The 14191-nt window shown below is 54.5% G+C and overlaps 1 protein-coding gene across 2 annotated transcripts in view; it reads right to left on the bottom strand.

Annotated features, from left to right (window-relative positions):
• NUP98 (nucleoporin 98 and 96 precursor) overlaps positions 1 to 13820 on the bottom strand; it is a 37623-nt gene extending 23803 nt beyond the window's left edge. The window contains exons 1-12 of one of the 2 annotated variants that reach the window (XM_058800655.1): positions 13703 to 13820; positions 10074 to 10177; positions 9579 to 9680; positions 9234 to 9413; positions 8400 to 8539; positions 6808 to 6915; positions 6055 to 6238; positions 4442 to 4605; positions 3580 to 3717; positions 2945 to 3032; positions 523 to 615; positions 47 to 187 (exon numbers count right to left, since the gene is read on the bottom strand). In XM_058800655.1, coding sequence (XP_058656638.1) covers positions 47 to 187; positions 523 to 615; positions 2945 to 3032; positions 3580 to 3717; positions 4442 to 4605; positions 6055 to 6238; positions 6808 to 6915; positions 8400 to 8539; positions 9234 to 9413; positions 9579 to 9680; positions 10074 to 10146 — 1411 coding nt within the window. In that variant the 5' untranslated portion in view covers positions 10147 to 10177; positions 13703 to 13820. The remainder of the gene's footprint in view (positions 1 to 46; positions 188 to 522; positions 616 to 2944; positions 3033 to 3579; positions 3718 to 4441; positions 4606 to 6054; positions 6239 to 6807; positions 6916 to 8399; positions 8540 to 9233; positions 9414 to 9578; positions 9681 to 10073; positions 10178 to 13702) is intronic. The other variant, XM_058800656.1, reaches the window with a different exon arrangement.
• Between the last annotated feature and the right edge of the window lie 371 nt (positions 13821 to 14191).

The raw sequence follows: 14191 nt of genomic DNA, 5'->3' as shown, positions 1-14191 counted from the left end.
GTGCTCCTGTGTTCAGGCACATGGGCAGCAGGCTCATGGCACTCACCTACAGCAGGCTGAGGGGCCCCAAAGCCCAGGGTGGCTGTGGATGTGTTGAATCCTGGGGCTCCAAAGGCTCCTGTTCCCAGGGTTCCCCCCAGCTTTGGCTGCGTGTTCCCGAACAGGGACGTCTGTCCTGCCCCCAGAGCTGTGACAGAGAGGGCACAGTTACCACAGACTCTGACAAGTTCACAGGCACAACACAGAACTCCTTGCTGGACTGCAGGAAACACTCTCCATGCCCATGGATGCTGCAGGCAGCAGAGGCTCTGGGCACAGAGGACCTCACCAGTGATGCCCAGTTTCTGCCAGGCCACTTGGCACTGTGCTGAGGAGCTCCCCTTGGAGCTGCCCTGAGCCATCCTGGCTTGAAGCTCAAACACACCCAGCCTTTCCTAACTCAGCTACAGGCAATGCCCAGGCTGGACTGCACTGCAGCCTGAGGGCTGGAGCTGCCCAGGAATGACCTGGGAAACTGCTTACCTGTTCCAAACCCTGTTCCAAGTCCAGTGCCCAGAGTCCCAGTCGCAGGCTTATTTCCAAACAAGCTATTTCCAGCAGTGTTGGCACCAAAACCTTCAACAACAGAATGAGCAGCTCATTAGAGATGAAATTAAAAGCATGTATTTAAATAAATAAGCCTCACAGGGTCCAAGAGCCCTGCCAAAGCCAAATTTCTCACTATTTCCAGCAGTGCAGGTTAAACTGGCAATCAGCTAGAAGGGACTTCACTGGTAATAAACACATTTTAGTTATAAATATAGCATTAAAGCAGCACAGAAAAATGTGGGTCTGCCTTCTTAGGCTTTTCAGCTTGTTACAAACTTCAGAGTTTCCCAGAAAGGCAGAGCTGACATGAAGCTGCTCTAGCTGGCAATGGAGTAAAACATGCTGGGGTGGTTTGAGTGCCTGGAGGGAACAAACCTCAATCCATCCTGTTTATATCACACACCCATTTCTCTGACCCTCACCACAGAGCAGGTGGGAACTCAGATCTGCACAGTTCAAGGGCACAGCTGTAGCTGCAACAAGGCCACCCCAAATCTACCAGATGGAGCCCAAATCAGCTCAGTTCTACTGCAGATGCTGACCCCATCCCATGCTTGGTTAGTATACAAAGCCAGGATTAAACTGAAAAAGTGCAGGTGTGCACCAACCCCTTGGAATCCAGCTCCACTACTCCTATAAACTTCTACACAGGCAAGCCAAAACCACACACTGCAAAGGCTGATCTCCACCAAACAGTGCCAACACTCTGTGGGGCCATGGAGTTCCTGAGCAGCAGAACAAGAACTCAAAAGCACCTTTCATAGCCCTGGGAGGTTTGCCCAGGACTGCTCACCACAGTCCAACCCTGCTTGCCAAGGGGCTGCCCTGGTTCAGAGCACGGAGAACTACAAAGAGCCTGATTTGGAAAGGACCTAAAAGATCAGCCTTGAGTTCTTCCCCGTCTAAATGGGCAGGCTGGCACAGCAGCTAAAGGCATGGCAGGCCCCACTGCCTTTAAATAACCAACACAAAACAGCACTGCAGGACAGGGATGGCAGGGTCCAGCCCCCTCCTACTCACTCTCAGAGACACTGTTCTGTTGCTCTGAAATCCAGAATTTAAAAGGCAGGAGAGATTTCAGAGTCCCCTGACAGAAGGTGCCACTCCCTTCAGCCATCCCTACACATTCCTCCTGCTCAGTCACACCCAGCCAACATCAGCTCTCACATCAGAGCCACCAAGAACACACCAGCAGCTCCTCAGGACTTTGGTCCTTCACACCACCCAGGACAACAACAGCCACCAGCTGAACTGGAGCTGACTCAGTTCACCTTCACTGCAGTGCAGGATCCCCTGACACCTGCCCAAGCCCAGGTCTTACCCCAATTCTCCCAGTGCTGCTGTGCCAACTATGTCACAGCCTCCTAACAAACTGTGTTACTTACTGTGTCACAGCCTCCTAACAAACCCCTCTACTCCCTGAATCCTCAATTTCAAGAGTTTTCAACCAGAGAATTACAGATGGTTGAAGCTGGAAGGGTCCACCCAGCCCAGCCCTGCCCAGGCAGGGTCACTGCAGCAGTGACACAGGAACGTGCCCAGGGGGTTTGGGATGTCTCCAGAGACTCCAGCCCCTCCCTGGGCAGCTGTTTCAGGGCTCTGCCCCTCCAGGGAAGGAAGTTCTGCCTCAGGCTGGCTGCAATTGTTGTGTTTTACTTCCTGGCCATTGCTCCTTGTCCTGCCACTGGCACCACTGAGCAGAGTCTGGAACCCCTGGAGAGATGTGTGTGGATGGATGGGGTATTTGAGTGAATGGATGGGGTATTTGGGTGGATGGATAGATCCACTCTCAGCCTACCCCTCTCCAGACTGACCAGGCTCAGCTCCCACAGCCTCTCCTCACCAGAGATGCTCCAGATCCCAAATCATCTCTGTGGCCTTCCCCGGACCCTCTCCAGTAGCTCCTGGTCTTCCTTGAGCTGTGGAGCCCAGAACTGAACAGGACACTCCAGATGAGCCTCCCTGGAGCTCAGCAGAGGAGCAGGATCTCCTGCCTCACCTGCTGGGAATGCCCTTCCCAATGCTCCCCTGGCCAACCCAGGGGCCAACCCAGGGGATCCAGGGGCTCTCCTGGCCAACCCAGGCTGAAAATTCCCTTAAGGACTCACCAAAACAGTGGCATTTGACCATCTACTTCCTGAGTCAGGGAGCCCCACCAAGAGAGAGGCACAACCCAGCACCCAGCACTGTGCCAGGGCATCGTTCACCTGACAATTCCAAAACTACCGTACCCAGCATGTGCCCTCTGCAGCGTGTGGTGCACACAGCACAGATTTAAATGACTGAAACCACACTTTCCCCCGTCTCCAGACTGGAAGGGTGTGCAGGGCTCCTAAACTCAGAGCAGGTTTGTTACCGAAGAGGCCCCCGCCCGTGGTGGTACCGAACGAGGGAGCGCTGGTCGTGGTGGCTCCAAATCCAGCAGGCTTGTTCCCAAACAGGGTCTGAAAGGAAAACAACAGCAATGTGGAAACCTGGAAGCTGACACCACAGGAATTGTATCGGTGTCTGGCTGCAGGCAGGGAAGCAGAACTAAAGCCAAGCACAGCTGAGCCCCCAGCCCACCCTCCCATGAGTGGGGTTATCCCAAGCCACCTGAAAGATCCCCAAAAGCAGCTGCTAGGGTCAGACTCAAGGGGCTAAAGGGACTTTTCCAATCTCAGTGATCCTGTGATTTTTGCTCCACCAGAACCAAAATGACTGAGTATCAAAAACCAAGGTTGGTTCTGGTCCATCACAACTTACAACCCTATGCTGAGGCACTCCAGTCACTGAGAGCCTCAGTATCTCCTGCTGCTTTTATCACTCCACACATCACTTGTTAAAAAAATGGCTCTACTACACCTGTTTATCCTCCAGTTTCCAGCAAACCACCTGACTTTTGTATCTCAGACATCCTAACTCCTAAGCTGACACAACTTCTGTGCAGTCAGCACCCCAGAACAGGGCTCTGCTTGGTTTTCTCTCTTTGTTACAGAGGCACAGACATACCGAACCACCAACACCAAATCCCGTGTTGGCTTGTCCAAAAAGGCCAGTTCCCGTTCCAAATCCAGTCCCAGCATTTGTATTGGCAGCTGTCCCAAAAAGGCCTCCAGGCTGCGAGGGCTGGGTGACCCCAAAGAGACCCTACAAAAAGGAACCAGGTTAAGGTAACGCTCCCAGGCTTTTCCAAGTCCAGCACTGACAACGACAGATTCAACACACAGAACCAGGAAATAAAACAATGCTGCGTTTGCCCTCATGCTGGGGGAAGAGGACAAGTGAAGAGCATTCCAGAAGCTTTAGTCCTCCTCCAAAAAATTAGTTACTAAAAGGAAATTGAAAAACCCCAAAAATTTATGCTACAAGATTTAAAGGATATTGGAATTTCCTCATCGCTTTGAGCAAGGGAGATGGAAAAGAAACATTTCACAGGGTTTTCTATGAGAAGTCACAACAAATTCACAAAGAACACAGGATATCTGGAGCCAAAGCCTCTAGTCATACAAGTTACAACTATGTAGAATCTTTCTGTCACAAAAGCCCCCAAGTGTTGCTCATTTATCACCATAAAGCCCAAGATTGAATTCCCAAAGAAGGTTGACAATGGAATGGCACTGTCTGTGTGAAAATGATCAGAAGCACAGGAGTTGCTAGAGGGCAGCTGCTCGAGGAGGTGAGTGGGTACAGGATTTGTGAACAGCTGGCTGTTCTCCAATTGTCAGAACAAAGCTGACTGCCAGGAGGTTCCTCATTGCCCCACAGCCTCCAGAGCTCAGCACGCTGCTTCAACCCCATGGCAGTGGAATGTGAGGCACACCCCAATGCTGCGGCCCCCGTGCCCAGCAGGAGCAGCTGCAGCCCCTCTTACCATGGTGTTGGTGTTGGGCTGGCCCAGGGTGCTGGTGCCCCCGAAGGAGAAGCCGGTGTTCTGCGTGGTGGTGGCCTGGCCAAAGGGTTTGTTGAACAGGCTCGTGGTCTGGGACTGCTGCCCAAAGAGCCCCCCGGTGGTGCCCGTGCCAAAGCCGGTTGTACCTGGGACAGCAAGGGCAGTTAGAGAGCCAGCCCAGGACATCCACACACAGCAAAAAGGGTCACAGAATACCCTGAGCTGTAGGGACCCCCAGGGATCCCCCAGTGCCACCCCTGCCCTGCCCAGACCCCTCAAATCCCACCCTGGGCATCCCTGGTGGTGCCCATGTCAAAGCCGGTCATACCTGGGACACCAAGGGCAGTTACAGAGCCAACCCAGCACATCCACACCCCAGCAAAAAGGGTCACAGAATACCCTGAGCTACAGGGACCCCCACCAACCCCACCCTCGGCATCCCTGGTGGTGCCCATGCCAAAGCCGGTCGTACCTGGGACAGCAAGGGCAGTTAGAGAGCCAGCCCAGGACATCCACACACAGCAAAAAGGGTCACAGAATACCCTGAGCTGTAGGGACCCCCAGGGATCCCCCAGTGCCACCCCTGCCCTGCCCAGACCCCTCAAATCCCACCCTGGGCATCCCTGGTGGTGCCCATGTCAAAGCCGGTCATACCTGGGACACCAAGGGCAGTTACAGAGCCAACCCAGCACATCCACACCCCAGCAAAAAGGGTCACAGAATACCCTGAGCTACAGGGACCCCCACCAACCCCACCCTGGGCATCCCTGGTGGTGCCCATGCCAAAGCCGGTCGTACCTGGAACAGCAAGGGCAGTTAGAGAGCCAGCCCAGCACACCCACACCCCAGCATGCACACAGCAAAAAGGGTCACAGAATATCCTGAGCGGAAAGGGACCCCCCAGGGATCACCCAGTGCCACCCCTGCCCTGCCCAGATCCCCCAAATCCCACCCTGGGCATCCCTGGCAGTGCCAGCACCCTCTGGGCAAGAACCCGTCCCTAAAGTCCAACCTAAATCCCTCCCCTGGGCCAGCTCCAGCTGTTCCCTGGGTCCTGTCTCTGCTCATCCAACAACCACCTCCATTCCTACAGCCTGGAGGATTTGGATCTGTTTACACTCAAATTCCACAAACACAAATATCCAGTATTAGGAAAAAACTCTTCCCTTTGAGAGTGGGCAGACCCTGGCACAGGGTGCCCAGAGCAGCTGGGGCTGCCCCTGCACCCCTGGCAGTGCCCAAGGCCAGGCTGGACACTGGGGACAGTGGGAGGTGTCCCTGCCATGGCGGGCTGAGACTGGGTGAGCTTCAAGATCCCCTCCCAACCCAAATCATTCTGGAATTCTATGATCTATTTACTTTTCAATTTGCACCAAAACCTAGTAAAAATCCAACAGCTGTTTCAATTTTTCCAAGAGAAAGTAAGAAAACAGATTCTTATGGCAAGGAGCTAAACCAGTGAATGCTGGCAATACAACCAGCACAACTCTGAGCTCACAGTAGTGTTTCAGCATTCTGCATGACAGAATTCCAAATGGTTTAACAGAATATTTGCACATGCACTCACAGGAACACCAGGGCCAGGCAGTACTTACTGGTTCCAAAAGCAGTTTTATTCTGCCCATAGGAGAAGCCTGTATTGGTAGTGGAAGAGCCAAAAAGTCCTGTGGCAGTGCTGGACGTGGCAGTGGAAGAGCCAAACAAGCCAGCAGTTGCTCCTGCTCCTACAGGATTCGTGGGCCCTTTCCTATTTGCCTGGTAGTCTTCCAAACGGAGTTCCTAGAAGAAAATCCAGCTCTTTTTACCCAAGACAAGGGCAGACAAATGTCCTTACCACACTCACACAGCACCCCATCTTCACCAGGGTGAAGGCTCAAGAAAAACTGCAACACCCACATTTTTAAAAATAAGAACAATAAAAACGGGACCTGAACTTAGATCCATGTTTTTACTTCAACTTGACATCCCAGAGCCTTTTCAGATATTTTATAAATTATCTGTTTTGAAGGGTCAAACAAACCAGCCCAAATGGGAAGGCCTCAGGTTAAATCCTTGGGAATATTAGTTTATATCAAACAACTGAGCTCTGCCTGGGATCCTGCTGCTATCTCAGCAGAGCAGGGCTGTTCCCAACAGGACCTCATGTCCTTCTAACAAGATGGAATTTCAGTTCCTCCAGACCTGCATCAAACACCTAAAGCCAACTGCAATTAACGTGGCGTTGCATTAATTGTTTTACTTGACAACACCACTGGTGTGTGATGCAGATATTGCAGGTTCATTAATGAGCACAGACAATAGCTGAGGCCCAGAAAGGCCCGAGTAGGGCTGTGTGCCCCTGCACTGACCTCCAGGGACTTGCTCTCGTACTCCTTCATGGCAGTGATGCACTGGTGCTTGGTGTTGATGTTGGTGCTGACGCCGGATTTCACCATGGTGTCCGTGCCGGTCGGGGGCTGAGGGAAGGGAGGAAGGGACAGGTTAAAATCCAGCCACACCTGGGGGAACACAGCCACAACTCCCTGCAGATCCTGGGAAATCCTACACCCAGCACAGACCTGAGGCTCTGTGTGACTGCTCTGCTCGGGCAAGACCCCACCTGCAGAGCCTCCAGCCCTGGGGCCCAAGAGCAGGAGGATGTGGAGCTCCAGGAGCCAGTCCAGAGGAGCCATGGGGCTGCTCCAGGGCTGGAGCCCCTCTGCAGCCAGGCTGGGAGAGCTAGGGGTGCTCACCTGGAGAGGAGAAGCTGCAGGGAGAGCTCAAGAGCCCCTGGCAGGGCCTGAAGGGGCTCCAGGAGAGCTGCAGAGGGACTGGGGACAAGGCCTGCAGGGACAGCACCCAGGGAATGGCTGCCAGTGCCAGAGGGCAGGGCTGGGTGGGATCTTGGCCATGAGGAATTGTTCCCTGGCAGGGTGGGCAGGCCCTGGCACAGGGTGCCCAGAGCAGCTGGGGCTGCCCCTGCATCCCTGGCAGTGCCCAAGGCCAGGCTGGACACTGGGGACAGTGGGAGGTGTCCCTGCCATGGAAGGGGGGCACTTGCTAGGATTTAAGGTCCCTCCCAGCCCAAACCTTGTGTGATTGCACAGTTTTATGATTCCTTCATTATTTGTACAGCTGAGGCCTCACCCAGGTGTGTTTAATGATGATCAACAGTGGAATTAGTCACAGGACACTCAAAACAACTCCCAGCAATTCTGCTTTCAGTTTCACTTTTAAAGCAGTTTACCTCAGCCTCTGACTCAAGCCCTGGAGCTCTGCATGAATTCCAGTATCCCCCCTCTTTTTAACAGTGCTATGGAAGTACAAATCAGCAGCGCTGCAAGAGCCCAGGCAGCAGCACAGCTCTGCCCCCAAAGCCTCATTCTTACATCAGCTCAGTCAGGAAATGAAGAGGGCTGGGATCTGCACGAGCCAAGTTTTTGGGGAACAGAGTCCCTGCTGCAGCAGGCCCCAGGGAGCCCAGTTCCTCCAGGCCTCTGTGCTGGGCCCCCTCCAGGCCCAACTGCCACGGAACTTTGTAGCAGTTACTGAATCCTGTCTTAAAGGGGACTCGTCCAGAGGAGGCGGAACAGCACTCCTCGCCTTCCAGGTCCCATTCCCAGAGCCAGGCTGGCTCAGCAGAGCTGTGCTGATTCTCACCCATCCCAAGATGCCTCTAATCCTTACTGCTGCCAGCATTTGCCATGCATCACCTTGAATTGCACGGCACTTGCTGGGAAGGCTCAGCTTTAGGAGCTCCTTCACTCCTTCAGTGTTGGCTCTAAACCCAGCAAGCCTGGAATTCTACAGTGTTTGAGAAGGGATGTTTCCAAATCAGTTCAGAACACTTGCACATGAACTCATTTTTTCACTCAGTGACCAAGACATCACACAACCTACTGCAAAACTGAAAACTTCCCACAGTAAATGGGCTGGAGCAAGAAGACAGAGCAGAACTTACATTAAATTTAATAGTGGTGCCAGTTGGAGCAGCAGTGAAGCTGGTTGGGCCAAAGAGAGAGCCAGATGTGCTCCCAAAGGGGTTGGAAGTGGTGTTGGTGGTCCCAAAGAGCCCCCCACTGCTGGTGCTCGTACCAAAGTCTGAATAAAGCATAAAAAATAACAACATCAGTATTACAACAAACCCAAAGTTTAAAATTTAAACCATAATACTTTATTCAAATTAAAAACTGGTTTGAAAATGCAAAAATCTGCTGGGAAAAAGAATCTGACAGCAAAGCTGGAAGCTGATGGTGCTGCTAATGCAGTTCCCTGCTGCAGAAGTGTCCTTAACTCAGCACCCAGAAACACCAGACACACCACAGCAGTTTCCTTCTACAGCAGTCAGTTTCCTTTCTTCCAAGTAGGAAGAAAACAACACAGTAACTTTATAATAAAGAAAATCAGCAAGGCTCCTTTTCTTTTTTCAGAAGGGGCTGCAAGCAGTTGCTTTTGCTTCGTAAAATTACAGAAGAGTTTAACAGCATTCCCTGTCTTCTCCTGCCAGACAAACCCAATTGTAACTGCTCTGCCACAGGATAAAAACCTAAAACCAAAACAGCACCAAAACAGTATTCAGGATAAACAATTCCAACCAACAACGTTTGGTAATTTATTTTAAAATGCAGGGCTGGAATCACAGCTAGATTCAGGAGCACGTGGGCTCCTCCCTGGCTGCTGTGGGAAGAAAGATGTCCTTGTATCCTGCAGGAGAAACCCCCCAGCCCCACCCTGACCCTGTCCCAGCTCCCACTGCTCTCCCACCCATCAGCAGAGGGGTGCCAGTCTCACTCACTTCCAAAACCAGCTGGTTTGTTCTGTGCAAAGGCATTATTCTGGGATGAGAAGAGGCTCCCACCAGTGCTAGTGGTTCCAAAGAGGCTGTTTGATGTGCCAGTGGATGTCCCAAAGCCAAAGCCAGTGCTGGTGGAGGAGGTGGCTGGTTGGTTGAACGTGGTGGACCCAAACAACCCTCCTGCAGACAGAAACAGGCTGTTAATCCTTCACAACCTCCTCAGCTTGGGAGCTTGGACAGTTCCTGCTGTCCTGGGCTTGGGAGGGCACCTTTTAGGTATTTTTGTCGACGATTCCTCGGTTTAGGCTGCTCCCTTTCTCCCCTCCCCAGCCCCTGGGGCAGTACCTGGCTTGCTCTGCGTGCTCCCGAACAGGCTGCCCGTGTTGTTGCTGGAGCCAAAGGCCGAGGTCCCGAAGGCTCCTCCGCTGGTGGTACCAAAGCCAGCATCTGCAAGCACAGCCCCGAGAGCCCCTCAGGCTGCAGCTCCACAGACAGCCCCAGAACACACACAGCTCTTCCTTCTAGGCCTCCCCAACAACCCCACCATGGATTTGTTCCAGCCCCAAACACCCCAGTGACACCACCTTCCCCAAGCACTGCGTTTTCCACTCCTCCTTCCCACAGAAGGAATTCCCACAGCAGACACGGAGCCCTGGTTGTCTGCCCAAACTGAAAGCTTGCTTAGGGGTGAAGCCTCAGGGTGAACCCCTTCCAAGGCAGCTGGAGCACCCAGCAGCTCCCTAATTCCATCCCACGAGGGATCACCACCTCCCTGGCATTCTCTGAGCTGCACTCCAGGAAAAGACTCCTCGTTAAAGCCACCCTGGATATTTCACTTACTTTGCCCAAAAGTTGAAGTTGTCCCAAAGCCGGTGCTGCCTCCGAACGGAGTTCCAAAGGATTTGTTGAACATTTTCAGGATGTATCAGGTTTTCTTCCTAGACCTGGAAAGCAGAATTCAGGTTTGATTGAAAGCTCACCCTACGAACTCATTTTCCATCTCCCTCACTGCCGAGGGCAGCAATCCCACCAGACTCCTTCAGCACCAACCCCACGGCACTGTGTGATTCCAAACCCTGCCATAACCCCAGGAGGGTCAAGGGCACCAACATTCCAGTGACACTAAACATCAGTGTCCCTAAAATTAAGGTGTGACCTTTAATTACAGCTGGAGTTCCCGCCCATCTCGGCCTGTGTCCTGGGCTGCAGCGATCCCACAGCAATCCTGGGGCTTTCCAGGAATGATTTTCCTGTCCCACCCTCTTTGCCAGTTGCCTCAAGCCCAGCAGAGGGGAATGCACTGCACAGGGATTACAGGAACCCAGCCTCCCTCTGCTCCCACTTCCCAGCAGTTGCTGTTCCAGGGGAGTTTTGCTGGGCCCGGTTCCCTCTCCAGCCGCCACGGTTTCTTTACAGCATTCCCTGCTGCCTCTCCCAGCCTCCTCCCCCAGCTCAAACAGATACAAACTCTGCTCCAGCTCTCTGAGTTTGTCAACAAACCCAGCACAATAATCCCCACAGCTCCTCGGGCACACTGTGGGGAACTGTGGGGTGTTTTCCTGCAGCTTCACCACTGAAAGCTCCAGATTAGCCAAAAACATGCCAGATTAACAAAAAAAGCCAGTGCTACCCCAAATAATGTTCATATTGTCCCCAAAACAGTACTAGCAACGGAAAAAAAAAAAGCTAGAACTAGAAATACAAAATGCCATGTTAACCCAAAAAAAGCCATATTAGCAAAAGTTAAAAAGTCAGCATTACCCCAAAAATGCCATGCTGACCAAAAATAATGGGTGTAATGACCCATCAAAAGCCATATTAGCCAGAAGAAAACAACAATACTAACCAGAAAAAATACACATTACTAAAATAATGTCCAATAACAAACAAAAATAAATGCTAGTACTACGTCACCCCCTCCAGATTCAGCAGGAAATGAGGAATTCCCCACACTCCCAAGTACTCCGGGCAGCAGCAGCCACACACAGCACTGCAGACCATCAGCAGTGCAAGGATGGGCAACACCAGGAATACTCCCAAGGCAAACAATTCCAGTAAAGCCCAAGCTGCCCTGTCCCTGTGCCCAAGGCAAGCACAGAGGGACTGGGCACTGCTCAGCACAGCCTCCCCCAGGGAAACTGCTACATCCACGTGCCCATCCTTGAAACTGAAGTGCTTGTTTCCCTAACACCAGCAGCACTTCCTGGGAATGGCCAAATCCAGACTGGGAGCAGCCACAGGCTCCCCCCATCCCTGAGCAGCTGGACACCAAACCAGCCCAGAGCAACCAGCCCAATCCCACTGCCCTGGCAGGAGAAATAGAAGGATGATTTGTAGTGTCACCCCCAACTACTCCAACAGACACACCACACAATTCTGGAGTGTCAAGGGTCTCCACACATCCACAGGCAAATCCTTACAGGCTTCATTTGTCCCAGGAAGAGGAATTTCAGTGAAATGATCCTGTTAAAAGCCAGGAAAAGCTGCTCTGACAAACTCTCAGAGCTCCCCAAGCTGAGAGGAGCTCCTGGGAGAGGGTAACACTGCACCCTGAGCCCTCCCCACCTTCTTCCATGGGATCCCTGGGGCTGGCACAGCCCTGCCAGCCCATGCAGTGCCAGCTGTGCCCCATGGGCACCTTGTGCCCAGCCCAGAGCACTCAGTGCCACCTCCAGGGCACACCTGCAGGGATGGGCACTGCAAAGCTCCCTGGGCAGCCCCTGCCAAGGCCTGAGCTCCCTTTCCATGGGCAAACTCCTGCTGCTGTCCAAGCTGAGCCCCCTATCAGGGAGAGATGAGAGTGGAAAAGTCCACCCTGCACATCCTTTTCTCCAGGCTGACCCCCCCAAGTCCTTCTCCACCAGAATCTGCTCCATTCCTATGGAACATTTTCAGGCACCTCCCCTTGGGCCAGTGCAAGTTTCCCTTTCAGGCCAGATAAAAATCACCTGCACTTTCCTGCTGTCCGATGTTGTGACTCTCAGCCTTATCTGCAAACTCACAAGTCACTCATTTTCTGTGGCTCTTCTAAGTCACTGCTCTCACATTGTCCTGAGATCACTAAACACCAAACTCTACCTAAGAAGAAAACTAAAAAATCATATTTTAAGAGAAAATGTGTTAGGGTTGTTATGGAAAGATTTCCCCCTCCCACAGCAAGCATTTTGTTCTACCTCAAACCCAACCGTCCTCCCCTGCACCTCGAGGGCTGTGTCCAGTTCTGGGCTCCTGAGAGAAAGAGAGTCCTGGAGGGGCTGGAGCATGTCCAGGGCAGGGAATGGAGCTGGGAAGGGGCTGCAGAATCCCTGAGGAGCTGGAAGGGGCTGCAGAATCCCTGAGGAGCTGGAAGGGGCTGCAGAATCCCTGAGGAGCTGGAAGGGGCTGCAGAATCCCTGAGGAGCTGGGAAGGGGCTGCAGAATCCCTGAGGAGCTGGAAGGGGCTGCAGAATCCCTGAGGAGCTGGAAGGGGCTGCAGAATCCCTGAGGAGCTGGAAGGGGCTGGGGCTGGAGCAAAGGAGGCTCAGGGGCCCTCGTGGCTCTGCACAAGTCCCTGCCAGGAGGGCACAGCCGGGGGGGTCGGGCTCTGCTCCAGGGAACAGGGACAGGAGCAGAGGGAGCGGCCTCAGGCCGGGCCAGGGCAGGCTCAGCTGGGACAGCAGCAGCAATTTGCCCATGGAAAGGGAGCTCAGGCCTTGGCAGGGGCTGCCCAGGGAGCTTTGCAGTGCCCATCCCTGCAGGTGTGCCCTGGAGGTGGCACTGAGTGCTCTGGGCTGGGCACAAGGTGGGCACAGCTGGCACTGCATGGGCTGGCAGGGCTGTGCCAGCCCCAGGGATTTGGGGATTCAGTGAACCCAAGAGCTGGAGCAGAATTAGTAAGACTCGAGGGTTTTACACAGGATCCCCCTCCCACTCGCTGCAGCCCCAGCTGAGGAGGGACCCCACGCCCCAAAAAGCTCTAATTGAAGTTTAACTGCAACAGCAGAAAATCCCCCAGAACCACCCAAACAAACCCACATCACCAACATAACTTTAAGTCACATGTAACCAACGCAACTTTAAAGTACGACTATTTAACACGATAGCAAATAACTCCCGGCCCCGGGGAGCGCCGGGCCGTTACCCGCATCCAGAGCCGCGTATGCCCCGCGGAAAACACCCGGAATCTCCCACCGGACCCGCACCGGGACAACCAAAAGGGCCTAAAAATCCCCCAAAGCGGCCAGGTACTGCGGAGAGAGCCGCGGCACGGCTGCCGGGAAATCCCAGCCGCTCACGACCTTCCCGCCTCCCTCCGGCCCTCCCTCCGTCCCGGGGCCTCCCCGCGCCCCCCCCGCTCCGGGACCGCCCGGTCTCCCGGCACAAAAGGCCTGGCGGCGGCGCCACGGCCACGCCGGGAGGGCAGGGCGGCCGGGCCGCGTCGCTCGGCGCGGGGGGCGGGCGGGGCAGCCCCCGCAGGCCCCGGTGCTCACCGCGGGTGCCGGGAAGCGCCGCTCGGAGCGGCCGGGCCGGGTCGGGCCCGCGGTGCCGCCGCCGCCGCCTCACGGGGCCGCAGCTGCGTCACAGCCCGCGCGCGCACTCCCGGCCTCCCCCGCGCGCCGCCTCGGCCCCGCCCCGCTTCCGCCTCCCATTGGCCGCGCCCCCCCCGCTCTCTCCCCGAGCTCAACGCTGATTGGGCGAAGCTGCGCCGCGCACTGAGCGCCCATTGGTCGAGCGGGCGGCGGAGAGGGCGGGGCTCGGCGCCGCGGAAGGGTCCAGAACGGCCCGCGTCGCGGCGCCACCCTGACATCCGGGGCGTTTAGAGAGGGCGGGGCTTCTGCCGCGAGGACCAATCGTGCGTGGCGGCGCGCGGGAGCTGGGCCCCGCCTCTTAAAGGGGCCGCAGCGGGTTTTTGGGGCGGGGGAAGGAGAGGAAGAGGTGGGAGAAAGGGAGGAAGAGGAGGAGGCGGAAAAGGCGGAGGA

Source organism: Ammospiza caudacuta, chromosome 2 (assembly GCF_027887145.1).
Source record: "Ammospiza caudacuta isolate bAmmCau1 chromosome 2, bAmmCau1.pri, whole genome shotgun sequence".
In the NCBI taxonomy this organism is placed as follows: Eukaryota; Metazoa; Chordata; class Aves; order Passeriformes; family Passerellidae; genus Ammospiza; species Ammospiza caudacuta.
This window is presented reverse-complemented; position numbering and strand designations above follow the sequence as displayed.